The sequence below is a fragment of the Lepidochelys kempii genome, chromosome 9 (assembly GCF_965140265.1).
Source record: "Lepidochelys kempii isolate rLepKem1 chromosome 9, rLepKem1.hap2, whole genome shotgun sequence".
NCBI lineage: Eukaryota > Metazoa > Chordata > Testudines > Cheloniidae > Lepidochelys > Lepidochelys kempii.
In genome coordinates, this window is record NC_133264.1 from 75,797,570 (window position 1) to 75,825,039 (window position 27,470).

At 41.6% G+C, this 27,470-nt stretch overlaps 1 protein-coding gene across 1 annotated transcript; it reads left to right on the plus strand.

Annotated features, from left to right (window-relative positions):
- Positions 1-6,812: 6,812 nt before the first annotated feature.
- LOC140916821 (syntaxin-3-like) lies at positions 6,813-7,706 on the plus strand. The gene has a single exon (XM_073358708.1). The coding sequence runs from the start codon at positions 6,813-6,815 to the stop codon at positions 7,704-7,706; it is 894 nt and encodes a 297-aa protein (XP_073214809.1).
- Positions 7,707-27,470: the final 19,764 nt, after the last annotated feature.

A 27,470-nucleotide genomic window follows, 5' to 3' on the forward strand; every position in this document is an offset into this window, starting at 1 on the left:
AGAGATGAGATGAGCTACAAACAGGGATAGAGTGGTGCAGTGTTTCAAAATGAGGTGTAAACCCGTCCTTATTGAAGTCAGGGGGAATTTTGCCAGGGCCTTCATTGGGGTCAGGACTTCACTCATGGAGTTCAAAATATATGTGAAAAGAGAGAGTGTCCACAAAGGAATTTAAGCATGATCAGAGCAGCAGGGTAGGATTTTAGCTGCTGGAGGTTGAAGGGTGAAGCGGGGAACTGGAATGGAGGAGATTACAGTAGCATAGGCAAGCTAGAATCATGGTATGAACCAAGGTTTTGGTAGCAGAGATGGGGGGAAAGGGGAGTCTTTTAGAAAGGTATTACTGAGGGAGAAACAAATAGTTTTGGCAAGAGTTTGGATGTGAGGAGGGAAGGAAAGGGGAGAGTCAAAGATGGGAGTTTGAGTTATTGGAATAGCAGAGATTCAAAGGAAAATTCAGGGGTGTTTATGGGAATCCTCACTGAAAATAAACAAGTGTGTCACAAAAGCCCTTAAGTGTTCTGTGATGGGGACACTCGCTCATGAGTGCCCCCTGTTGGCTGGGTGTGATGCTGCAAGCTCACCTGCTCCAGGCACACCTTGTAGCTTGTTGACCTTACTAGGTGGGTTTTCAGTGGCCAGGGCCGGCTCCAGGCACCAGCGTTCCAAGCAGGTGCTTGGGGCGGCACTTCTAAGGGGCAGCAGTTCCTCCGGCTGTGGCGGCAATTCAGCGGCAGCTTCTCTGTGCCGCCCGCCACGGCGGCAAATCGGCAGCGGCTTCTTCCTTTTGCCATCCGTGGCAGCAGTTTTTTTTTTCACTGCTTGGGGCGGCAAAAACTGTAGAGCTGGCCCTGTCAGTGGCTCAGCACTCCAGCCAAGTCATTCAGTCAAAAATGGCTGAACCCCTCCTGGGGTAGCAAAGAATTCAACACACTGTCTGCCTTCACCAGGATCTTCAACCCTGTCTCCAGACCCCTTTAATTCCTGCTCTTCACTTGGGTTTCCAAACAGAGCCTAGTCCTTCTATGGGTTCAGGCCACTTGGCTGGTAGGTAGATGGGGGACCCAGGTCCACCCACTACTTTGGGTTCCAGCCCAGCAACCTTGCACACAGCAGCCACATACTGCTTCCTTCAGTTTGCTGCTGCTATTCCCTGGGCCTTTTCGCATGTAGCCCCATTTTTCTTCACCCTGACCTCAGTACTGAAGCTCTCAAATTCTCTTTCTCCTCACTGAGCATAAGTATGATCAGAACCTATCTTCTGAGTCTCTTCTGGCACTCCCGCAACAAACACCCTTCCTTGCTCCTCTTGTCCAGCCAGGAACTGCCCTGCTCAGCTCCTTTAGCTCCTTTTATCTGAACCTGCTGGGGCCTGATTGGCTGTGTCTATGCAGCCTCTCTAAGCAGGGCTGGAGGACCCACCTTCGCTGCTGCTTTCCTGGGGCATGACGTGGTAGGACTGCGGGGCCTCTAGCAGCAGGCCACAAAGGCTGAGTACATCCCATCACTCATTTTTACAAATCCGTGTTACTTTTCAATGGATGGCACAGCATGCAGGGTCAGAGTAACTAGGGAAGGAAAAGACTTCGTAGATTGCTGCATCCATTTCTCTACCAACAGAATAGAGGACTTGTCAGAGATTAAATGGGCACTAAATATGAACCTTAGTCAAAAAGATGGCAAGCAGCCCTTTTAATAATTGTTTGGTATTTGATATATTAAACTGAGGTCTACATTAAATGCATATTGGGGAAACTTAAAAAGGTAACTATTACAGATTTTGTTACAAGACCAGAGAGCTGGCTGGTCTGCAACAAAAGGAGCTCTTGAGGTAAAAAGGAAAACATCTATTCCAAAAAGAACCTTTCCATCTTTAAAATAAACACACTGTGACCTTTACACTAAAAGTCTCTTACATTTCCAAGTGCTTGGCCAATCAGAAAATGTTGGAAGCTGAGCACAAAGCCTCAGTAGCATTAATAAAACAGGGCTTATCCGTCTTTTAAAGTTAAAGCATAAGGGTTATTTCAAGGAGCTGAGATATATACATCTGGATGGGTGATAGATGCTGTGCACAGGGAATGATTAGCTTACTAACAAAATGTCAATATCAGCCCTGGGAAGAGTTGGGGGAAAGGAGAAGGAAAAGCATGGGATTGGAGGGAGCAGAAAATAAAGTTTTAACAAAAGTGAAAGGGAAAGAAGAGAGCAATGCAAATCAGTCTGGGCAAAGCATTTGCATTCACTAGAGTCAGGTTGCTCTGAAGTACAACAAAGAGAGAGGATCAAGTCACTTGCACAGCTGATCGGAGTCTTGAAAGCAGGTAGGTGTGTGTGTGTGTGTAAAAGTAAAATATATTATTTTGTTTGCTTGCTTTAATATAAATATATAGGATGCCTCTAAGAATGTAGTTTATGGGTCATGTTCGGCACCCTGTTAAATCTGAATGACTCCACTGGAATGGAGAGCATATGGATTTGTTCTGGATTTTCACCATTGTAATCGAAAGCAGAATATGAATGGGTGGCCCTGATTCTAAGCTGCATTCCAGACCCTTCTTACTTATACTGCGCCAGACCATACAGAAGCCCAAATCCAGACAGATCTCTCTGAAGTGTGTGTATGTGGGGAGAAGAGGTGGTTGTATAGGGCTGACAAAGGAACCCCTCACAATTTCTGATATAGAATCTTGCCCAATGGTGGGAATGTACATTGCTGGAGCACTCTGGCCTGCAGCCATTCAGGCCATCATAACTGACAGCCATTCCTGAGGTTGCTCTAAATTGTGCTGGGGGCTGATTAGGGATTTGGAAGACGCAAAGGTGATTTGTCTGGGCTGTGCCACCTGAGCTCCGACATGCATAGTCAGAGATACCAGTGCCCCTAGATTTCCATGAATGATATTTTTGGTTTCTAACATGACCCGCTACAAGCAAGTAAAACTGTAACTAAATGTGCTCACTTACATATGTTAATTACAGATGGACCCAGCCAGGAATCTAGTGTCCGAACCACCTGCTAACTAACTCTGGGGGTAGCTTGGAGCTGATTCCATTTCTGGAGTGGACAACTTGAGCTCCCCTCCAGCACTCATAGATGACTAAAATATGTGTGGATGCATGTTGCTGTTTTTTGGTCTGTGTGTTTTGCTGTGTCTGTGATATTAAGAATACACTGACATATATTTAAAGGAATGATTCAAAAAATGAACCCTAGTTGCAATCTCGGTACTGATCCTAATGGCTAGGAGAGTGGAGAAGTCTTTTCTCTAAACAAAAACTGCAAGGAAACTTGCAAAATTTGCCCCTGCCAGGAAATGGGCAGTGGTTCTTCTAAGTCCCACAGGAATGGGTGAAGTGGGCAATGAATGTGGACAGTAAGAAACTTAGTGCACATAACACAAGGACTCAAGTTCATCCCAGGTGTAACCCAGTTAGTCTAGGAAGGCAGAGAGGTCCAGTGGATGAGACATTGATTGGGGATGGATGGACCGTGTTGGTTTCTACTCTCAGATCTGTTTATGGCTCACTGTGGTCCAATCTAGCAAAATACTTCAGCACATGCTTAACTTTAAGCATGTGAGTCATCCAATTGAAGTTAGTGGGACTAGTTGTGTTTAAAATTAATCATGTGCTTAAAGTGCTTTGCTGGCTCTGTATCTATGTGACTGTGGGCAAGTCAATGAGGGCTTGATTCTGCAAGGTGCCTGCCTAGTACTTTGGCTCCAATCCAACAAAGCAAACCACTGTAGGACTAGTCATGTGCTTAGTGTTAAGCACATGCATAAATACTTTGCTGAGTTGGGACTAAAATGCTTAGTACCTTGCAGGATTGAGACCTTAATCGCTCTGTGACTCAGTTTCCTTATTTCAGCAATTGGTATACTAATATTTTGCAAGGTGCTTTGAGACCTGTGGATGAAAAGTGTTATATAAGGGGTAGGAAATATGTGTTCCTATGTCTGGAAAGTGCATAGCACATTGTGAGCACACCTGCAATATGCAAAATAATACTTGTTATTGTTACTTCAGTGATATTACAGCAGAAATGAACTAGTCACATAAAATCTGTATGATCAGATACAATGATTTACACATGGAATTAAAAAGAACTGGGGCTTCCATTTCACCTGGAATCTCTGCGCTTATCCTCTGAAATTTCCGATAATTACCAGTTATCATCCCATCAACATTTCTCCTTTTTTAAAATGCTTTCAGCCTTTTTCAATGGTAGAGGAAACAAGTGATTTTTCCTAAATCTGATCTTTTCAATAAAAGTTTGTCATGAAATATGGTCATTTCCCTCCCTCCAATTATATCATTATTGAGAGCTGTTTTTCAAGGCACATTGATAGCTCTCAGATGGGTTATTATATGAATGTGGTTTATAAATGGACTTTTATTACTCATTACAGTTAGTTTGAAGGGGTCAGGTTCTTCCTTTCAGTGCATTCATGCCTTTATCTTTTTTAACAGTCATCTCTGGTCAATCATAGCCATATAGAAATATTAGGATACCTGTCAAAAGTTAAATAGTCCTAACCTTAATTTTTATTGTGATTAAAAATATATATATATATATATTGCTATTGCTATCAGGAGTAATGGTGCATCTTACCAAAAGTTTAAATTGCCCCTTTCAGCATATATTAAATATGTATTTATCCTTCATAGAAAACAGGAAATATCAGCACAAGTACCACAATGACGCAAAAAATAGAGTTCAAGTAGAGTTGAACTAGAGTTGCCAAGACTGGTGATAAAGGGTTTTATTTTTCTCATTGGGTTGCTAGATTTACAGGGCCAAATTCTGCTCTCAGCCACACTAGTGTAAAATAGATGTAACTGATGGCAATGGAGCTAATTCAGGTTTGCACAGGTGTAAATGAGATCAGACTGTGGCCCATAGCATTCTAGCTCAGCAGAAAGTCAAGGATTTGGCAGAGAGAGAGAGAGATTGTAGGTGGTTAGACGAGGTGAATGAGAGCCAGGACTCTTGATCTGCAGTACTCGCTGGGTAAGTCATTTAACTTTGCTGCGTCTCAGTTTATCCATCTTTTAAGTAAGTCTAATACCATTTGCATATTTTTCCAAGGGTGTTTTGAATGGTAGTTGACATCAGTGGGCTTTGGATCAGGACTTTAATTAATTAATATTTGTAAACTGCCCTAACATCTTCTGATGACAGGCAATATAGAAATGCAAAGTTATGATTTCATTTTGTGACTTACTATGAGCCTGTTAAATGACAGTTAAACTGATACCATCTGATGAAGTGAGCTGTAGCTAACGAAAGCTTATGCTCAAATAAATTTTTTAGTCTCTAAGGTGCCACAAGTACTCCTTTTCTTTTTGCGAATACAGACTAACACGACTGCTACTCTGAAACCAGTTCACTGGTGTCACTGAAACCAACAATCCATAAACTCTGAGCCATAACCCATAGAATGAAACACAGAAAATTATCCATGCACTAAAGAAAAAACTGATGCTCTAAGTCTGAGTTAGAGCTCTTAGAGTCTGGAGTGCTGCCAAAGTTCTGGCCTGGGACTTGGTGATCTCTGAAACGCACAACTGTTCATTGTTGTTGTTCTGGGTACTCTTAAGTACTTTAACTGCGATAAGTAACACACCGTTTAAAGAATATTTACAGAAAGAGGGAATTAACTCCTGTCACATGACTTTATGGCACAAGAAAATGTAACAGGAGAAGTCAATAGGCAATGATGTCAGGTGAACTTTGCTAAAATGACATGGATAGAATGTACTCCGTGGAAAAGCGAAAGAGGCATCTAACTAACTCTCTACACTAGTCTTAACCCTTAGTACATCAAGACTGAATGAAGTCCTCCAGGGTAGGCTTTATAGAGGAAGTGCAACCTTAGGGTATGTCTACATTTAAAACCTTACAGGGGTGCAGCTGCAGCTGCGCCCCTATAGTTCTTCAGTGTAGACATTACCTATGCCAACAGGAGGTGTTCTCCCATCGGTGTAGGTAATTAACCTCCCAGAGAGGCTGTAGTTAGGCTGATGGAAGAATTCTTCCCTTGACCTAGTGCTAGTTAGTATAGCTGTCTCTGAGGGGTGTGGATTTTTCACACCTCTGAGAGACATAGATGCACCTATGTAAGTTTCCAGTTTAGACCAGGCCTCATAAACATGTCTCTAGTCTTTCTCCCTATCCCTCAATAGATTGGTATGCTTCTCCACTGCTTTTTCTTGCTTCTCTTAAACATGACCCCATGGCATAATACAGTTATTTATGACTGGAGGGAATCAGACTTTTAGTGATGATTTTTTCTTGACAAACATATTCGGATTGCTAATTCCAGACAATCCCAGCAGCCACATCATTATTTGATCCTATACTTTGAAAGTCAAAGAGTTTTGTATGATGGCATTTATGTGAATTCTGGTTTTTCTTGTATCTGATCAGAGCGCTGTGTTTTTTTCAGAACTAGCATTCTGTCACCTTGTTATCAGGTTAGCTGACCATACACTCTTCTCTTTCCTTAACGTTTCCCTTTGATTGTTCTTACAAAGTTGGTTCCTGCAGTTTCTGTATAGCAGTGAAGTGTGCCGCCCACTGTTGGCATGCAATCTAACCTAGCCGGTATTAGTTAGCCATGTGATGCAGAGTAAACTCTGGGTAAGCCTATTGCCTTGGTCAATATTTGCTCTAGCTCTGGGAGGGAAGATTTTAACAGCTTCACTGACGCAAAAGATCCTAACTCTCTCTGACTTCTTTACAGAGTTGATGTGTGCATTTTGTGTCCCTCTGCCACAGATGTTCCCAGCAGCTGGAGCTGAAGATGAAGGACAGGCTGGAGGAATTGAGGATCCGAGTTAATGAAGATGAGGACTCTTTGGATATTGATGATACTCTCTCATTTGATAACCCGGTTTTCAAGGAGGATGAGACCAATCCCATAAGCAAGATATTCCAGGAAGTGTCGGATCTCTCACTGGGCCTGAGTAAACTGGAGGAGTTATCGGAGAGCATCCACAAGAAGCAGCAGCGGGTGCTGTGCTGCACCACCGAGGAGAGCGTTTATGAAGAAAAGAAAGAGCTAAGTAACATTAAAGCCTCCTTCACTAGGCAGGCTAAAGTCATCCAGCCTCAGCTCTATGGGATTCAAGACACACTGGCCCGAGACAGCAAACAGTGGCTGGCAGGATACCGCATCCACCAGAGCCAGCTCTCTGTCCTAATCAGCCGGTACCGAGACATCATCACTCACCATTATGCCAAGGAGATGGAGTACGTGGAGAAGCTGAAGGAGCAGATCATGAGGCAAACCGAGCTGGCGGGCTTGAGCCTATGTGAAGAGGACATTAATCAACTAGTGGAAAGCCCTGTTGCTCCTCAGATTGTGGGCCAGGACCTGGAAGTGCTCAAGGCCAAGCAGCACTTGGCCATGGCCCAAGTACGCCACCAACAACTGTTGGACCTAGAGGTCCAGATCAGTGAGCTGCACTCGCTTTTCCTGCACTTGGAGGTGCTGGTTTCTGAGCAGCACGAGGTCATCAACAACATTGAGTACAACGTCCTGCATACGCTTGATTACGTGTCCCAGTCCAACGAGGAGGTGAAGAAAGCCCTGAAGTACGAGCGCCAGTCGCGGATCTCGGCAGCACTGTCAGCGGTGCTGGGCCTCTGTGCCTGTTGCACGTGCTTATCATGCATAGCCAGCACAGTGAAGTGAGATGGACATGGACTCTGCAAGGGAAGGGGATGGCTACTTACATGGAGCTTGGCAGCAGCAGGGCTCTTTGAGGGCAGTGAGTGTGGATTAGCCCCACAGACTCATTGGAAGGGAGTCTCCCATGATTTGAATGGATTTGAAGGCAGGTTTTATTGTGTCTTTCATATGAGGAAGGATTTTACTGAGTGTTTTGTTAGGACACTGGCAATCAAGCTCATGTTTCCACTGTTCTTTGCTGATGTCATGTTCTATCTTCAACAGTGTCCTTAAAACATTTAATATATGTTAATAAGAAAGGCATATTTGAGTTTCTGATCAAATATAACTTTTTTTTTAAATACAAGTTTGCATAAAAAAGCCCCTGCTAAAACTTGCATTGTATCATCGGTCATTATAAAGCACACAAAGAAACACAACAGCTGTTTCCCAGGTTGATTATAATGCTCCTCCACCCAGGTTTAAAACCTTAATCTCTGCACTTTGTCAAGTTTTTATTACTTGGATTTTAATATGGGATTGACTCAGTGTTTGTCGTGTTTCGTTGTAAAACAAACAAGTGTTTAGAATTGCAAAATGCTTCCAGTCCTGGTGCCATCGCTCTCCCAGTGGCTGGAAATACCTACAGTATGAATGAAGTGTGTTGATGTTTACGTAAGTAGTTTTTCTTTCAAACTCCTGTTACAGGGCTGTGCTTTCCTTCACATGTATGTGTGTGGGTTTGAAATGAGGGGAAAGGATTAAATGCAACAATGGTTTTTAATCCTTTGCAATTCCGTTTTTATAGTTTTCTGGTGGAGCTGCCATCAGGCACAATTTCAGATTTGGTTCTTTCATTTGATTCACTTTCTGTTTCCATGAAACTTTCAAGATTAAAAGAACCAAAACCAGCTGTTATTACGTTACCAGTAATTTTGCAATTGTCCATTTAGTGCTCAGTGACCATTCAGGCTACCAATATTACAGCTCAAAATTCAAGTTTTATGTACCTATTGATTCAGTATAGTGCAAAAGTAATGCATGTGAGCGCGTTGGCAAAAACTCTCAAGGCTATTTTCCTAAGGATCTGATCTAATCTAATCTAGTCATCTTCATAAGAATGCAGTCTAATGTTGTTAGAGAGAGACAAGAGGTATGTCTTCACTACCAACTTTAAAGCGCTGATGCGGGTGTAGTCACTGCACCAGCGGTGGGAGAGAGCTCTCTCAGTGCTGTAAATCCCCCCCACCCTCGAGGGGAGTAGCTCCCAGCACTGGTGCACTATCTAGACTGCCATTTTAGAGTGCTGAAATTTGCATCGCTCAGGGGTGTGTTTTTTCACACCCCTAAGCGAGAAAGTTTCAGCACTGTAAAGTGGTAGTGTAGACAAGGCCAAGGTGGGTGAGCTAATATCTTTTATTGGATCAACTTCTGTGGGTGAGAGAGACCAGCTTTTGAGCTTACACAGAGCTCTTCTTCAGCTCTGGGAAAGGTACTCAGAGTGTCGCAGCTAAAGAGATGGTGGAACAGATTGTTTAGTATAAGTAGTTGTTTTTTTCTGCCCTTCTCCCCCCATTACTGGAGGGGTATTAATGGGCCATTTCACCTTGAATGGTCCCTTGAAATATGTGTTAACTACTTATGCTAAACAAGCTGTTCCACTTTCTATGTAGCTGTTTTCCACTGAATGCATCTGATGAAGTGAGCTGTAGCTCACGAAAGCTTATGCTCAAATAAATGGGTTAGTCTCTAAGGTGCCACAAGGACTCCTGTTCTTTTTGCGGATACAGACTAACATGGCTGCTACTCTGAAACCTGTGTCACTGTGACACTCTTTCCCAGACCTGCAGGAGAGCTCTTTGTGAGCTCAAAAACTTCTCTCTTACCAACAGAAGGAGAGATAGATAGATAATACCTCACCTACCATGCCTTTCTCATATCCTGGGACCAACATGGCCACAACAACACTGCTTACAGTCTGTTATAACATTCTAAGGGGAGTTTATATGCAATAAATCAGTTTTCAAAGGAATAACTGAATTATGTGGTGATGTCTTAATTGAAAATACATGTTAGAAGCCACATAGGCAAAATTGAAGTGAACAGCACATATATCTGAAACTCTAACAATAGTTTTCCATAAACACTGCATATGTAAATAGTATAATGGAGATTTTTGATGGACTGTCTAAATAGTGACATTTCAGTAAAATAGGAGCCACGTTAAGATTCTCAGGAATTTTTGGAGGAACATCCATTTATGTATTGGGCATTTTCTTGTGTTGTGTCTAGACTAACTCTCCCATCTTTGAGATGATATTCTCTTGTATTAGCCCTAATAAAAACATTGTTGTGTTATTCTTGTGGATGGATAAATTATTTCTTGGAAAGCAGTTACTTCAAAATTTATGAAGAGTTGAAATTAATTTGATTGAGGTTTGGATTTATGGTGTATTCCCTGGTATTAGATTTTTCTGAATCTATTCATAGAACATTTGGCTTCTAAACAAGTGAGAAATTGTGTAACTTTTATCTCTCTATAGCTATTTGTTATAGCGAGCTAAACAACAACCCCCATTTTATTTGGTCTTATGAGAAGAAATTCAGTTGAGAGAACTGTGGACAAGCTGCTTTGCATGCCCGATTAGTGCTTTCAGCTCCCACTGACTTCTTAACAGTATTGGAAATACATTCAACAAATGCATTTCAACTTCCATCTTACATTGGGTTCCTATCAAATTTTGAATCTAGTTATTGAACCCAGGAGGTAATTAAGTTGGTTGCTTTTATAAGTCAAAATATGATTAGCCCTATATTAGGTCTGTTTATGATGGGGGAATGTGAGGTGGGAGAAAAGAGGTTATCTGATATCGCTCAGTGTGGGTGGAAGACTTTATGAATCTTCTCTCTATCTCCTGCTGCATGGCTCTGTTTAGATTGTTCTGAGTGTCTAGCCATCAGATTAATACCTCTCCACCCCATTCCATCTTCAAATATTTCTCATTGTTAGAAGTTTTTCATCCATTTCACAGAGGGATCAGCTGGACCCAGGGCAGACTTTCTAGTTCCACTGTTGTGCGTCAGACCAGGAAGGAGACAATATGTTGACTTTTCTGGATGAGTTTCATCTAGTGTCACAAATGGAGGTTTTTTAATGTGTTAGTGGGGAGGGTCCATTGAACTACCTGGCATATGGATCCAAGCTGGAAGTTAGTGTGGAGTGCTCGGGGCCATTTTTAATGGGATTTGGTACTGAAGGCAAGTTGTAAGATGATGCCTTTACAGTTGTAATCTGAAGAGTGACTTAAAATGGGATTCCATGACTGTTGTCTGTTGGTGACTCCAGAACAAATCTGTTCAATTTACAACCACACAGATTTTTTTTTTTTAATTTTCCGCCCAGCAGACTCACCCTGGGACTTGTAGTCAAGCTGTGTTCTTTCTGGCTTGTGAATCCTCACCAGTAATAGATATTCCACAGTTAGAATGTGAGAAAACAGTTCTGTTGCTGATGTGAGTCCAAATAGAATCTAAATTGTTCTCTCACAGCTGTGTTGTCTCTGTAGTATCCCAGGAGTTAAGAGAGAGAAACCCACAATCAAACGAACAAAACCCATTAACACCCAACAAAACTTCTCTTTGTCACCAAGAGAACTGTAAATGTACACATGGTGCAGATATTTGGATTATGAAGCTGCCATTTTTACACAATCACTCTTCTGACTATAACCACACTTTGGGCATACTGTGGACCTGACCTTGCTGAAGAAAAAACATTCTAATGACTTCAGCACTTATTTCTGCTCCCTCCCTCAATCTCTATTCTTCCTTTTTTAGCAGAAGGTTATTGAGAATGTGGTGGGTGGGGTGGATGGGGTCACATTATAGTGTTTGTTTTTCCTCCCTTTTGGAACGATACCAGTGGGCTATGATGGGCGATTGCTCATCTTCCCAAGAAGGTCTCTGCTTTGAGTTCCCACAGCATTCCACTATCACTCCTCTTACTGAATGTGCATATGAGGCTGCTAAAGAGGATTGGGAGACAGTTTGACAGGGCCATCAATATACTAAGGATATTGCTCTATGCCTCAGTATTTCATGCTGAAAGAAGGTATTGCTGTTTCTTTGATTTGCTGGTATCTGGCCAAGATAGGAACCTGGATGAAATCCAGCTAGCATAGGCTCAATCCAGATAAGTCTGAGTTGATGCTGTTTGTTGCCAGGAGTTGTGCCTGTACTCTCCAACTGCGGCCAAAGTAGTATCTCATTGAATTGATTTCTGCTTTTGGGTCCCTTGGTAGCAGAGATGGTTGAAAAGTGGGTTTTCCTTCTTTGGCCAATCTGAGAGTTGGTGACATTTCATCTCAGACACAGCCCTAGACATAGTTTTCCAAACCTTTGTCAAATCCAGGTTAGGCTACTACAAATGGCTCTACAGCATATATCATCATAAACTGCTCAGAAGGCATATAGCCACTTTTGCACTAATTAGCTTACAAGTAGGATAATAATAATGAAAAGCACTGTATTACAGCTAGTTATCAGTAGATCTCAATGCTCTCCAATGAAGGATGTCAATGTCCTTATCTCCATTTTACAGATGGGGAAACTGAACCACAAAGAAGTTACAGTGTCTTGCCCAAGGTCACCCAACAGGTCAGGGGCAGAGCTGGGAATAGATCAGAGATCTTCTGAGTCCCAGTCCAGTGCTCTGTCTGCTAGGCCACACTGCCAAAAGCACATTCTATCACTGCTCTGTACTCTTTGCACTTGTTCCCAATTCACTTCTGGGTGCCATATAAGGTGGCATTAAATAATTTATAAATACTTAAAGGGTCAAGATCCTGGCAATCTTAGAGGAAGCCCCTCCTGCATTGCAATAGCTGGGATCAGTAGGAATAGTTCAGCAGTTGATCCCCAGCATGGAAATTGTGAGGGCTCGTACTAGAGCACTCTTTGGATGGGAGGCTCTACTATGGAATTTATTCCTATTGGCCGGCTATCACGAGTGATCTCTTGCCATTTTCAGGGTAAGACCCATTTACTTTGGTCAGTCTTTTTCTTGATTGGGTTTCTCTTTCTTAGTCCTGCAGTGAGATTTGCCCTCATGGATTTTAGTGAAAGACTGAGGGTAGTTGTACACTTTGAGTTTGGGAGTGTAATTTCCATCTGGAGTGGACATACCTGTGCTAGCTCTGATCAAGTTAGTGCACTAAAAATAGAGCGTAGTCACAGCAGTGCAAGAGGTGGGAGAGGCCAGCTGTCCCGAATACGTGCCTACTGTTTCTGATGGGTACATATTCAGGGCAGCTAATGCCTCCTGTCATACTGAGGGTGGCTAGCCCCTCCTGCTTCTCATGCCATCACTGCTACATTCTATTTTTAGCACTCTAGCTTGATCAGAGCTAGCATAGGAGCTGAGAATCACAGCTCGAAGTGTGGACATGCCTTTCATTTCTGTTCTTTTCATTGTGGGATGTGTGTTTTATTTGTTCTGTTGGAGAGTGAAGAATAATGGAAAGTAGAATTAATTTGGTCTCCATTTTTGGACAATGTTACTGTTTTGTCTTAATTATTGAACCGGCCCATACACACTGTGATCAAACATTTTTATCATGAATAATCTCCAGGAGAGTTGGTGAATTTCTTTGTGTATGTACATACACATGCATATGTGAGTCTTTTGTATAGGTAATATTTAGCTTTTTCTAGTCTATTCATTTTTTATAGGTTCTTACCCCACCCTCATCACCATTGCGTCTGAGCTCCTTCCAGCATGGCATTATAAGTGACATGACCAACATCTGTCACGTGGTTTGTTCTCTCTCTCATCTTCTCCCCAGACCCCTGATTGTTTTTCAGTTGCTGTGCTCTAGTAATGATGGGGAGGGGAGAAATGAGTTAAAGCAGCCTCCCGTGTGCAAAGTGTAAATGGAGATGGGCCACACAGGCCACTGCAAAATGGACTCCAACCAAGAAAGACCAATACAGTAGAATACTATTCAGCTAGAGAAGAACTTAAAAAATGAAATCTTCAAGCAGTGCAAGAAACTCAGTCTCCTCAAGCTTCCTCCACCAAAGAACTGGGTAAATTGATTTCCAATCCGGCTGGATATGATCAGGCTTGTCTGTAACACATATACAGACATTCAACAGTACTTCCAGTTGGTGAAAGTCCAAATTCATCAGCTGATTGCACATTGAACAGCTTATCTTGCGATGACTTGAAGGCTACTGCAATGGAGGAAGAGAACTTAGTTCAGTTTGATTACAGCTGTGAGCCTTCTAACCAGAGTTGGTTGGGACATTTTTGATGAAATTTTTGTTGTTGGAAATGACGATTCACTGAAACAAAACCTTTTTGCAGGAAAGGGTCGGTTTCAACACATTTTTTGGATAAAAAGTCCTGAAAATGTCATAATTGTGAAAACATTCCACTTTGGCATTTTCTAAATGAAAATTTCCTGTTTTCTGGTTCAAAACAATGTCGTGTGTAAAAATTGAAGCTAATTATTTCAATTTCAGGTTTATTTTTTTAAACAAAAACTCTTAATTTAACAGGATTTTTTTCCAGATAATTACATGGTGACTTTAAAGGAAATTTGAGGTGATGAGCACAGAGGCAGTTTTGTGGTAAATAAGATGTCACCAATTAAATGCTGTACTCTCTTTTAATGAATTGGTATAAAATACAGGTCAAACAGAACTGTTATCTTGCAAACACAGGGATCATTTTTCAAAGGGTTGCACACGGATTTAGCGGTGCTGCTCTCAGTTACTTTAACAAGATTCACACAGCTAAAACCCTACAAACTGACTCGAAGATGTAGAGGATTTAGAGAGGTGGGAGTTTTATTTATATGTAATGTAACTTTGCCAGACTTTACCCATATGAGCTGAAATTCTACATGTCAGTTGTTTGTCTCAGGCTTATTATTTATTTTGTAAAATTTCTGCCCAAATGGTTCAGCCATTTCTGAAAACAAGACTAGGGAAAGATAATTTATTTTGCCCACCTTAAAAAAGTCTGGCATCCTTTGCTGTGAGAAGCTCTAGCACTGAACTAGCCTTCAGAGGAGAAAGAAAGTCCAGATAAGGAACTGTTGGTGCTGGAGGAGGGAGGGACCGGAAATGTCTGGCCAAGCAGCCAGGGCGATTGTACTAAAGACACTAGAAATAGCTGGGTAAGGAGACTGGGAGTGGATGAGAAACCAGAGGAGTGGAGACTGGGACTGGCTAATTGAGGAGAATGGGATTGGGATGAGGAGCCAGTGATGGGAATGAGACAGGATTGGGATTGGGTGCGGGACAGGTTTGAGATGATAGGGCATAAGGGGTTAAACTTGGTAGAATGAGCAGAAAAGTTTGTGTCCACTAGAGTACATAGAGGATGACAATCTACTACTTCTATCAGTTGCTCCTTTAGTTCAATTCACAGAGATTGGTGTTGTGGATCTAACCTTGCTAATGAACCACATGGGTGCTAATATGATGCCACATGATAGAATTCTGCATTTTCAGTTTCCTTTTTTTAAAAACCTAGGGAATTACATACAAAAAATTATAAAAGAACATTATTAAGTTTGAAAAGTCAAGGAGTCCAAATTTAGGAAATAACAGAATTAAGGCTTGCCTGTGCAACCTTGTCGTCTGTGGCCTCCTTGTGCATATGTATAATGATACTATTTTGAATTACATGATCACATTCTATTTTTTTCCATAGGACTCCGCTTCGTTCAGTACCCAGGGAGGGACCTGTGTAGTGAAAGAGGCTGTGGTCTGTACGACCCTTGGCTCATTTGTTGCAGAAGTTGGGAGGTGTGTAGTGAATGAGGCAGGGGATTGCAGGAAGAGAAAGGATGGTTTTATGGTTAAGGCAGTTGAATGTCACCCTGGAGAAACGGATTCCACCCCTGTCTCTGCGACAGAGTTCTCATGTGATGCTGGCCAGTCACTTAAACCAAACTGCTCATATTATTGGTCAAAATTGGCCCATAAGTGTATGTTCCTCATTTTCTGAGTGCCCACCTTGAGACCAGGGATCTGATTTGCAGAAGTCCTGAGCTCTCACAACTACAACAAAAACAGGTCTTAGGTGTCTCAAAGTTGGCACCCAAAATTAGTGGATACTTTTGACTTTAATCTCTTAGTGCCTCAGTTCCTCATCTGCATAATGGGTATAACAACATCCCCCTCATCTCACAGGGATGTTCAAGATAAATTAAATAACATTGGTGCTGCATTCAGTTTACTGCTGAGTACTATAGAAAAGCCCATGACGAAATTAATAATTCTGTCTTCCAAGCAGGTTTAATGTAGTAAAAAAGGTCTGGGGGCCACACATTGAATAGTGAGGGGAAAACAAAATACTGAATAGCTACTTACTAAGTGAGCACCATCCATTCTGTGCACTGAATGAGGATGGGGTCCTGTGGAAAATATAGTATGTAATTATGTAATTAAAGACAGTATCATAATACATATGTGCAATAGAGCTGCGGGGCTCAAGGTTGCACGGGTAACCGTAAATGTGGTGATGATTGACTTTGCAACCATAATGTTCATTTAACACTCTGTGGGGAGGGAGAGAAAGGAAGGAGCGGGGGGATGGGCAGCGGCCAAACCATCAGGCCAAGTTGCATGAAGGATCACACTGACCTCTTGTCCTGATGTATGTTATTTTCATTTCAGGCTGTGGTCTTGAGGATGCTCTGGCCTGATGAGCTGGATGGGCTCTGCATCTACTTAACAAACGTGATGTGCAGAGCTGTTTGGGAGGCTGGGATTTCAGTGGATTTTGATTCTCTGTTCTCTCAGCACATGGGAATTTCCATACCGTATCAGACCAATGGCTCATCTAGTACATTATCCCATCGCTGACAGTGGCCAAAATCAGCTTCATCAGAGGAATGTGCAAGAAACTCTATAATGGACAATTATGGACTAATGTGCCCATGGGGTAAGTTTTTTCCCAACCCCCATCAATCAGAATATAACTTAGGCCCTGAAGCATAAGGAGCTTTGCTAGAAGCTGGTGACTGTGCCCTCATTTGAAAGAGTTCCATGTAGGTGCAGGAGTCCAACTGCATGGCTGTGCCTGTATGGATCATGGCCTTCGGCAGGGAATAGATCAGGCTGCTCAGTTGTATAGCTGAAATCTTAACTCCTAAGATTTATGCATGTGTTTAATTTTAAGCCTGTGAGTAGTCCCATACAGAGAACAGTTTTGGTACCATTGACTCTTGCAATATGTGACTGAGTAGTTCCTTTCTCATTGTTCTCCAAAAATGTTAATGTGCACTGCAATACGTCTTGTAAATTCCAAGGGTGACTGTTGGAACAGTGAGTTACTAGCTCTTTGTTCTTGCCTAATGACTTGCTACAGTGTGCATGGGCCAGATAACTTGCTACAATGTACATGGGCCAGTCAGTTTCTGTCCCTATCCCAACCCTGGTAGGCCACTCCAGTGAAAGAGCAGTATGAGGCTGACGTAAGCTGTTTCCCCGCTCTGTAGACTCTCAGCATAAGAGGCATGCTGGAAGCAGAGTTGTGTGTGGATCAGGGATGAAAGGGGGCATTGTGCATTATGACCATCTTATAGGGGTTCTGGGCTGTAGACCATCCCATAGGCAGCCCAGGCAAATCTGCCATAAGATAAAGCAGATCCCAGGGCTGCTCTGCCTTACACCAGGAGCCATTTTGGCTCCTGCTGCAACCCAAAATCCAGGTAACGCATAGACGGTGTATGCCCCACCCTTCCCTTTCCTGTGCTACCTCTCTCAGGAGGCACAGAACAGACTCTAGCCCTGTGAGTCTTTAAGATGGCTTTTGCTTTTGCTCTCTGTGTTGCACCGGTTTTCCTTTTTTCTATTTTTTTTCTATCCTGCAGATATTCTCTGGCCATGAAATGAGACTTGGAGTAATGTGAAGCATTTCATTTCAGTTCCATGTCTGCATGATCAGATGAAGATGGGAATAACAGTTGGGGTTTGTCAATAACCTTTATGAAGAAATGTTCTCTCATTCCCTTTTCATTTCCTTTTCTATTTGTCCAACCTGCTCCGAGGGGATTTCCCATAGAAGAAATCAAACAAAAAGTAACAAACAGAAATCAAATGTTTATTTACATTTAAAATGTCATAGAACAACATTAAGGGATGTTATAGTTGATCATTTCATCCCTTTTTTCCTTACAACAGCAGGTCTATTTATACAATGCTCCTGTTCTAATGGCTAATGTCTCCAGACGCTTTATAATTTCAAAGCTGTTGACAGCAAGGAAATAGCATCTATCGGCAGTGCCCTGTTTTAAATATTTCTGAATTCAAATTGGCTAAAGAAAGTAATCTATTCAATGTGCTGGGAAATGGCATTTCAGAGCACAGACCAATGCCACACAGCAATGGAAACTAGTAATAAGGGTCATACCTGACACCAACAGAATAAGTACAGTGAGTGTACATTGCCTAGATGGGCTATGTAAAATCTAATTTAGGCCCCAATCTAGCAAAGCACTTAACTTTTAACACATGCTCAAATGCTTTGTTCAACCATGACCTTCCTGCTCTTTGTTCACTTTTTGTATTTCATTCAGCTTAGACAATGAAACTAGTCCGGGCAGTTTCATTATTGTTTCCAGTAAGTTTTTATTTCTGGTTTTCATTCAGTAGCATAAAGTCAATCAAAATAGCACTCAGTTCTTGTATAGCACTTTTCACCTGCAGCTAGCAAAGCACTTTCCAAAGGACATCAGAATCAGAGATGTGAAGTAAATTCTCTAGCAGGCCAGTGGCACAACTGGGAATAAGCTCCAGGTTTCCTGAGTCCCAGGCTAGGGCTCTATTATTAGGGTTCATAATCACATCATTTCAGGGAAGAATAAAGTGTTAATTAATTAATTTTTTTAAATCACAAAAGCACTGATGTTCCTGTGTGGTTCAGCAACCTCCCTTTCCCTACCATCTACTTTCAGCCAGCTATAGGTCAGTAAAACATATAGATGTCTGCCTAGCTGTTTTCAATAGGAATCTAGTCTAGCTTTAACAAAGGCATGGCTCAAGGTGATAGCAACATTCCAAAAGCATAATTAAGGTGATATTAATGGGAGAGAAGGAAGGTGCATTAGTGGTAGAATGCACATATAAGTCAGAACTCAGGTTATAGATCAAAAGGGCTCAGAAGATTTAACAGATGAGTAGACTTACTCTATATTAAAGAAACTGATCAAACAGTGGAAATTGTTGAGTCAGCTTAACCAAAGCTGTCCAGGACAATAAAGAAGGCCTTTTCCATTAGCAAGTTCAGCTGTAGAGAATTGTTATTTATCCATGAATAGCAGACAGGCATTCAGACAGAACCAGGAAAAGGTTAGGGACAAAGGATATAAAGCTAATTATGACAGAAATTCCTGAGCAGAACTGGCCTTTGCAAAGCCTCAGAACCCAACGGTGTGTCCCCCTACTAAATTGGGAGGCCTAGAACCTCAGCTTTCATTTCTAAGACAAAGGAGGTTTCTAGTCCTTTTCCTTGCAAAGATAATCTTGAAAATACAAGCCTGTGCAAACTAACCATTAGAGCTGAACACTGGTCACTGAGAGGGGAAAGTTTTCCTAAACACCACAGGTTATTTACAGTTTGCCCCAGTCCCCAGGGCTTTGGATTCTGGGAAACCATAGCCAATGCTCTTTGGGTTATCAAGAAGACCCCTTCAAACCAGTTCACAGCTGTGGAGGAGCTGCTCCCAGGACCGGTGCTGGTGACATGAGCGTCACCACAAACTCCCTACCAGTTGGAACCGTGGGCTGAACCAGCTCCCTCTACTGAGGAGCCCACATGACCTCTGGCCACAAGGAAGATCAGCTGTGTAGTATTGGGGGGCAACATGTCAAGAGCAGCAGTTGTCAGCTTTTTGAATCCGCTACCCAAAAAATGATTTAAAAAATCCTGCAACCAACTATGCCCAACCAAAAAGTTAGATGAAAACGCATCTAGACCCCTGGAGCCTGTAATTCATACAACTAAAAATGTAAGTGAAATGAAAAGAAATCAGTAAAGAGGGTACAGCTGTGGGCACACTGAGAGCGTTTGCTCTGAGGGTGGAGCAGGAAGTGGTCAATAAGCAGCATGTGAAGAGTTCACAGACCAAGGTGCATCAAAACCATATCAAAGACCCGGAAGAAAACATAAAATCATCACTGATGAAGTCTGCCAATGACAAAAATTTGGGGAGCGTGGTAACTCATGAAGAAAAGTCAGTGGTTCAGAGCAATCGGGATCACTTGATAAACTGGGTGCAGACAACCAATATGCATTTTTAACATAGCTAACTGTAAAAGTATACACCTAGGAACAAAGACTATAGGCCATACTTACAGGATGTAGGACTCTAATTTGGGAAGCATTGACTGAAAAAGGTTTGGGGTTTGTGGTGGATAATCAGCTGAATATGAACTCCCAGAATACTGCTGTGGCCAAAGAAGCTAATGTGATCCTGGGATGAATAAATGGGGGACTCTTGAGTGGGAGTAGTGAGGTAGTTTACCTCTATATTTGGCACTGGTATTGACCTGTGTAGGAATCCTGTGTCTGGTTTTGATGTCCACAGTTCAAGAAGGATGTGGATACGTTGGAGAGGGTTCAGTGAAGAGTCATGAGCATGATTAAAGGGTTAGAAAAAATGCCTTAAAATGTTAGACTCAAGGAGCTCGATCTAGTTAGTTTAACAGACAGAAGGTTAAAGGGTGATTTGGTCATGGACTACAACCATCTACATGGGGAACAAATATTTAATCATGGGCTCTTCAATCTAGCAGCAGAAGGTATAACACAGTCCAATGGCTGGAAGTTGAAGCTAGACAAATTCAGACTAAAAATAAGGTGTAAATTTTTAATGGTGAGTAATTAGCCATGGGAAAAATTGAACAAGGGTCATGTTCGATTCTCCATCACTGACCACTTTTAAATGAAGACTAGACATTTTTCTTAAAGCTATGCTCTAGGAATTATTTTGGGGAAGTTCTTTGGCCTGTGTTATAGAGGTCAGACTAGGTGATCACTATGGTTCCTTCTGGCCTGGGAATCTCTGAAGCTCTAAAAATTCAAGCTTAGCTTTTTTTAATACAAAACTGATCAGTTCAAGACAAATCTGATGCAACAGTCCTCCAGTTACTTCTAAGCTCTTTAATTTATGAAGACAATGTATTACATCATACTAAGGCTAAAAGCTGCTGTAATAGTAGAGGAGATTGAACAAACACACAGCTGGTTCCATTCTTGAGACACAAAAGAATAATTCCTTTTTGGTAAAATGAGTTAGAAAAGGAAAAGAAATTTCACAAGCAACCTCAAAATGGGTAGGAGTAGCTTTTAAATACATCCCATAAAGCTGAGGCACAAACACATAAGATGGTGACAAAAAAGGTTGGATGCACTAGGCTTTTCATATGTTTTATGAATGCGAAATTACCCATAAATATTGTAGGACAATATCAGTAGTAACAAAGAAGATTTTGTGTATTTGATAGACTGTGACTGGCAATCTGATATTTTGTCTATACAGGACAGCACCATCGTTAACAATGCCTAAGAAGGCTCTGATTTATGTTAAAAGGATAATATTAAGGAAACAGAAAAGTGATGAGAAGCCGTCCATATCAGAGTGGCTATCCCTGTGATTCAGTTCAGCTGCTTGCAAAATGGTGTTGTACTAAGCAGATCTCCCTGATGCTTTCTTGCCTTTTATGAAATATTTACTTCAGACCAATACTGATCGCTTTGTGCTGCAAATTAATTTTAAAAAAGTAAATAAACTTGAATTGTGGGCAGTCAGCTTTGGCAGAGTAGGGATTTTGCCTTTCTCCTTCTGAGTGAAGGTTGGAATTGCATATGGAATTTGTTTGCTTTTATGAATAGTCCAGGCATGATGGGGTTAAGGTCGAGAGTATACATCAGTAATTTAGGATGAAATACATTACACTGAAATTTTAATTATTCCCAAAATACTTATCATAAACCCAGGATTCAGCATTAGGTTAAACTTAAAAGAAATCCAAATATATTCAGATATAAAAATGCACAGGAAGGGCACCCAAAAAACCTTAATGCTGCCACCATACTTATGTTTAAGGCATTTTAGTATTTGTGTTCTACATTAGATTAAACTGATTTGTTTTTCCTTTTAGGCAAGGCATACAAAGGGATGGAGGGGAAATAGGTGAAGTGATCTACTCAAGTTCACACAACAGCTGGGACTAAAACCCAGGTTTGCCTGATTCCTAGCCCAGTGCCCTACCTGCTGGATCACACTGCTTCTCATTGAAGTAATAACCTTTCCCAAAACCATAGTCCTAATTTCCACTGTGTAAACCCATTTCCTTTTGTATACTGAGAATTTTTTTTTAAATCAAGTCCTTGTATTTTTCCTGTGAGTTGTTTTTAGCAGTGCTGTCCTCTGAACTTCCACATTCCACTGCAACTTTGTTCAGCTGTCTTATGATTAGCACAAAGCACAGACAGTTCAGTCAAATAATATTTATGACTGCTCTCAAAGAAGTGCAAATGTCAGTGATAAAAAACTGCTACAGAAATCAAATAAACATTACATAAGGCAGCATAACAATAACACCAACATTATAAAAATGCGTCGTATAAAAATCAAATGAGATAAATGAAAAACTGATTGTATTTAACTTTATAATTTTATTGTATTAAACACCAGGCAATGATAAAGGATAGACCCATCTGTACAAGATGAAAAACATCATGCACTCTGAGTCCAATTGCCATTCATATTAAATGTCATTCATATGGAGATTAGACCAGAGACCTTTTCAATATTAAAACTTTTACAGTGCTTTATCTTTAGTCCCTAGGATTGTATAATATTGTCAGAGCTCGGCTCAAAGTGTTCCGTGAGCACAATACAGATCTCTTGTAAAATCGTCAGACTCCTAGACTTGTTATGAAAATAATTCTTAGCTTTAACTAGGGAGATGACTTGCATTGAGTTGCAATGGTCAGACTGCACTGAGATGAACAGTCATCTGTCTCTTCCTATAATGATAAACCCCCCCGCCTTTCCTGTTAAACTGTGTTATGTGAACAAGCCTATTGCTATGTGACATCTTTCCTCCATCTGTTTCCTCATTTCCAGCCCTCACACCAACCCCCTCACACTTCAGCTACGCAGGGACTCTGTCTCCACTGAGCACTGCACCTTTTCCTTTTCACTGTCACAAAATCACCCTGAACACTTACAGGGAGCGTTTTGTCCTCATAGCACTTTGCAAACATTAACCAATGCAATCTCACAACGCCCATGAGATGTAGGCTGTGCTGTAGGCCATGTCCTGGTGCCTGGCCTTCCAGGGTCCTTCCAAGAAGCCCATGAATGTCAAAACAGTGTTAGTAATTTCTTTTGCTGTCAATAACCCCTTCATTTAGGATGAATTGATCAAATCACCCTCTACATGTTCATATATATCCTTCTTATCTCTCCTGTCCTCAGGGCCGGTCCAACTGCTATTGAAGTCAGAGGAACCCTTTTCATTGACTTTGACTGGATTTGAACTGGTACTTACTGATGTAAAATCATCACCCTGGCCAAAGTATAAATCCCATGTAAAAGTATTGAGTTTAGATCCCACCCATTGCTACTGTTCATAAACTTCCCACAGTTGTGGTGTTCATTCACCTTTGTGATGGAGCATGTACCCCACACAAAGGCTCTGAAAGGGTTAATGTGGGCCTGAGAGGCTAGTTAACATGTCAGGCTGCAGCTGGAAGGTGAGCCAGGCTTAAATGAGGATGAAGCTCAACTGGAGAGGGTTAAGCGAGCACTATAAACAGAGGAAGTCCAGAGAGGAAAGGGGCTATACTTCAAAGCATTGCTGGGATTAATTGCGGGGAGCTGAGAAGAAAGTGCTGATGATGCTATATAAAGTGTTAATAAGATTCTAGGTGGCAAGACTTTAGTTCTGTGTGCCTAGTGGAGTTTCAACAATTAGTCAGTTCAAACTCAGTCATTACAAATTGCCTGGGTGGGGTGCATTTCTTACAATGCCACTGTGTGTAAGGTGAGTAGCTACTGCAGGAATGCCTATCCATTTAAGAATGAAAATGTTAACTTTAGCCCAAGATATCAAACAGAAGGTAAAGAGTACAGCTAAGAATACTGGAGAAATGTATGAGGAAGGCTGGGAATTAAGTTGAAACATAGCCCGACAAAATAAACTTCTTTGTGATCTTATAGTTAAAATGGGGGCAAAAGAGTTAAGTGAAAAGGAAGTGCTAGAAGATGTGACAATTTATAGTTATGGGGCAGTAAATTACACCTGGAACAATGTTTTTCCAGGTGTAGATTTAGAATTATATAATAAAGAAAAGTCATCCTGTATGGTAGATAAAGGTTATGAGTTTGTATATAGTAACTGGAGTCGTCATAGGCAAATATATAGCGATGGGTCTAAAGATGGAAAAACCATGTAGAGTGGGAGCAGCATTTTGAATCCCTGAGATTGGAGTTAAGAAATCTAAAAAAAATCTAATTTTGTAGCCATTATGACAGCTGAATTGGTGGGACTAATGTTAGCATTAAATTGGATAAGGGATGTATATCCTACTGCAGTTGTTATATTTTTGGATTCATTAGCAGGTATACTGGCAATAAAAAGGGGTACCTCAGAAGGCAGGCATGGTTTAATGAATGAAATATTGTTTTTGACTACAGAGTTAATATGCTCAAATGTGAACATATTACTAGCATGGACACATGTTGGGATACCTGGCAAAGAAATGGTGGATGAGGAAGCAAAAAATGCTTTTAAAAATTGAGAAAATGATATAAAGACTCCTTTGAATAAGCAGGAATTTAAAAGTTCAGTTAGAAAGGATTAAAAAAGGAAGGGCAAGAATTATGGACCAAGGAGAATAGAGGAAGAAAAATCTTTGAAGTATGCCCCAAAATGGAGGATAATGCGCTACTCCAAAGTTATGAAAAGATCAGTGAAATACTCCTATTTATACTAAGTGATCATTGTGGTTTGAATAATAATTTATATTTCCTGAATAGGCACAAAGATGGGTTATGTTACACAGGTAAGGTGAAAGAAACAGTTGATCACCTGATACGGAAATGCAGGCACTGTTCCCAGGAAAGAACAGGTCCTTTATGAAGAAGTTAGATACTTTAAACTTCTCATAGTATATCCTTAGTGAGAGTATCAGGAAGGTTGCATAACATTAAAAAAAACTCTCCTAGCCTCTCAGGGAGAGGGAATCTGCAGACACTCTCTGGGATTACAGAATAGGGAAACCGGGAGGGTCATCAAGGAAGAAGCCCAAGGGGGAGAGTAAGCCCTGGGATCCTTGCCTGACTGGAGAAGTGTGGCTTGGGGAGACACAGAGTAGCCCCTGGAGTAGAGCAGGCTCTAGTGGGAAGCTCTGACATAGGGGAGGAAATGGACCTCAGGAAGAGTCCCCTGGCAGACCTTCAGTTGTGGAGCAGAGAAGGGGAAGGTTGAGAGGGAAGTAAGGTCAAGCCCAAGGAGGGGGGAAGTGGTTTATGATTTGGAAATCTGTTACGGGATTCCAGGGGAGGACCCTGGCCATGAAAGAAGGATCATTCTAGAGGAGAAGACCTGAGAAAGTCTGGATAGGAAGACATCCAGGTGGCAGCAAGGAATTTGGTGCAGGGAACACTGACTGGTCTATCTTCATGTCCCTGGAGTGGAACCCAGGAGTAGAGGGTTGGCCTGGATTCCCCTACAAGCCACCAGGAACAACTGGAAGCTCTGAGAGAAGGGTGTGTGGACCATGTGACCCAAAGACCTTTTGTGAGGATGTTGGGCTGTTTTCTCCTGGCCTTTGTTACCCTGGAAGGAGTGGACTTAAACATGACCTGGCCAGAGGGCTGAGTCACAAGAACAGATGAGCAGCTGCAGGACCGGAACAACCGTTTGTGAGGGGGAGGGGCACTAGATAGGAGAGAGTAGTTATGCCATGCCCAGCCATGAGGAGGCACTCTAGGGGGGAGTTCACTCTTTCACAAGCCTGCTTTGACATCCCAGTATCTGCTTGTTCTTACAGATGGCTCGATAGCTGACCATGAATGCTCAACTATGTATTCACTTTAATTGCATTTATTTTTAAAGAGAGCCTTCCCCAAGGTGCTTTAACAGGTATTTAAAAATACACAATTCAAATTTATAAACAAACCTAGCCCCCTCAAATCAAAGCCTGGCTCCTAGGGAAGCAACACGCATTCAACAGCTTGGTTCATATAAATGACTGAACTCTGTAAATTTCTTTCAGGATAGCATGGAATTTTGAAAAACAGAAGAGGATTTTTAGTGATGTCAAGCTTCTACCACACACACAAACAAAATGACCATTTAACTTCAGACCAAGTTCTATTTCTAACCTGTTATCCGTATTCATGGGGGTTGTCATAAACATACAGGTAAGGGTACCATAAAATCCCTCCTTTACCTGTAAGGGGCTAAGAAGCTCAAATAACCTGGTTGGCATCTGACCAAAAGGACCAATAAGGGAAGAAGATCCTTTCAAATTTGTGGGGGGAGGTTTTGTTTTGTGCTCTCTTTGTTGCTCTCTCTGGGACAGAGAGAGACCAGGGCAGGAAAAACACATATCCTAGAACCCTACCTGAAATAAGCATCTAAGATTACAAATTGTAAGTAATAGTAAGGAAATACGTTATATTGTCTTTTGTTTTAGCTTGTGAATTTTCCCTATGCTGAGATGGAGGTTTATTCTTGTTTTTTGTAACTTTGAAGTTTTGCCTAGAGGGGAATCCTCTGTATTTTAAATATTACCCTCTAAAACTACCTTCCATCCTGATTTTACAGAGGTGCTTCTTTTACTTTTTTCTTTATAATAAAGTTCTGCTTTTAAGAACCTGATTGGTTTTTAGTGTCCTAAAAACCCAAGGGTCTGGTCTGTGCTCACCTCGTGTACCTATTCGGTTCGTATATGATTCTCAAGCCTCCCCAGGAAAGGAGGTGTAGGGTTTTGGGGGGATATTTTGGGGAAAAAGGAACTCCAAGTGGTCCTTTTGCTGAATCTTTGTCTAACTCACTTGGTGGTGGCAGCAGTACCATGCAAGGACAAGGAAGTCCTTGGGGAAGTTTTTAATTTAAGCTGGTAGAAATAAGCTTAGAGGGTCTTTCATGCGGGTCCCCACATCTGTACCCCAGAGTACAGAGTGGGGAGGGAACCCAGACGGGGGTGGAGGAAGCTAAAGGACTGCTTTATTCCATTAACTGAACATAATTATAGAGCCAATACTATAGGGTGAAAATTCAGAAAACACATGGGGGCATATTTTTTCTTCAGATATGCCATTGAGTTAAGTGGAAATTGTGTATGTGCCCCTGAGGGCAAAATCTGTCTGTTGGCTTGATTCTGTTGGTTGAACAAGTGGGGACGCTACTTATTGAAATATAATGGAAAGATCAGTAATAAGCATATGCTGGCAAGCTGCAACGGCTGGAGCCTTCATCTATGCTCCACAGAAATAAGAATTTTAAAAGGTGAATGAGATCTTAATCAATGCTTCCTATCACCCCTTATGTATTATAGTCTTGAGACCAGGTAAATAACTGTCGCGGTAAGGAATGGGGAGCAATAAGGGAAGCAGCAATAAACACGAAAAGTCAAAATGATTAATTCTGTTTGCGCTTGTACTTCATCCTGTAAACACAAGAGCTCTAATCTCTCCATGTGGTTCCTAATACCCTAAAAGAGCTGGGAAAAGTGTTGTAAAATTTCCC

Bases quoted from the DNA above. Each gene is read 5' to 3' on its own strand.
- LOC140916821 (XM_073358708.1), top strand. From the start codon at position 6,813: ATGAAGGACAGGCTGGAGGAATTGAGGATCCGAGTTAATGAAGATGAG.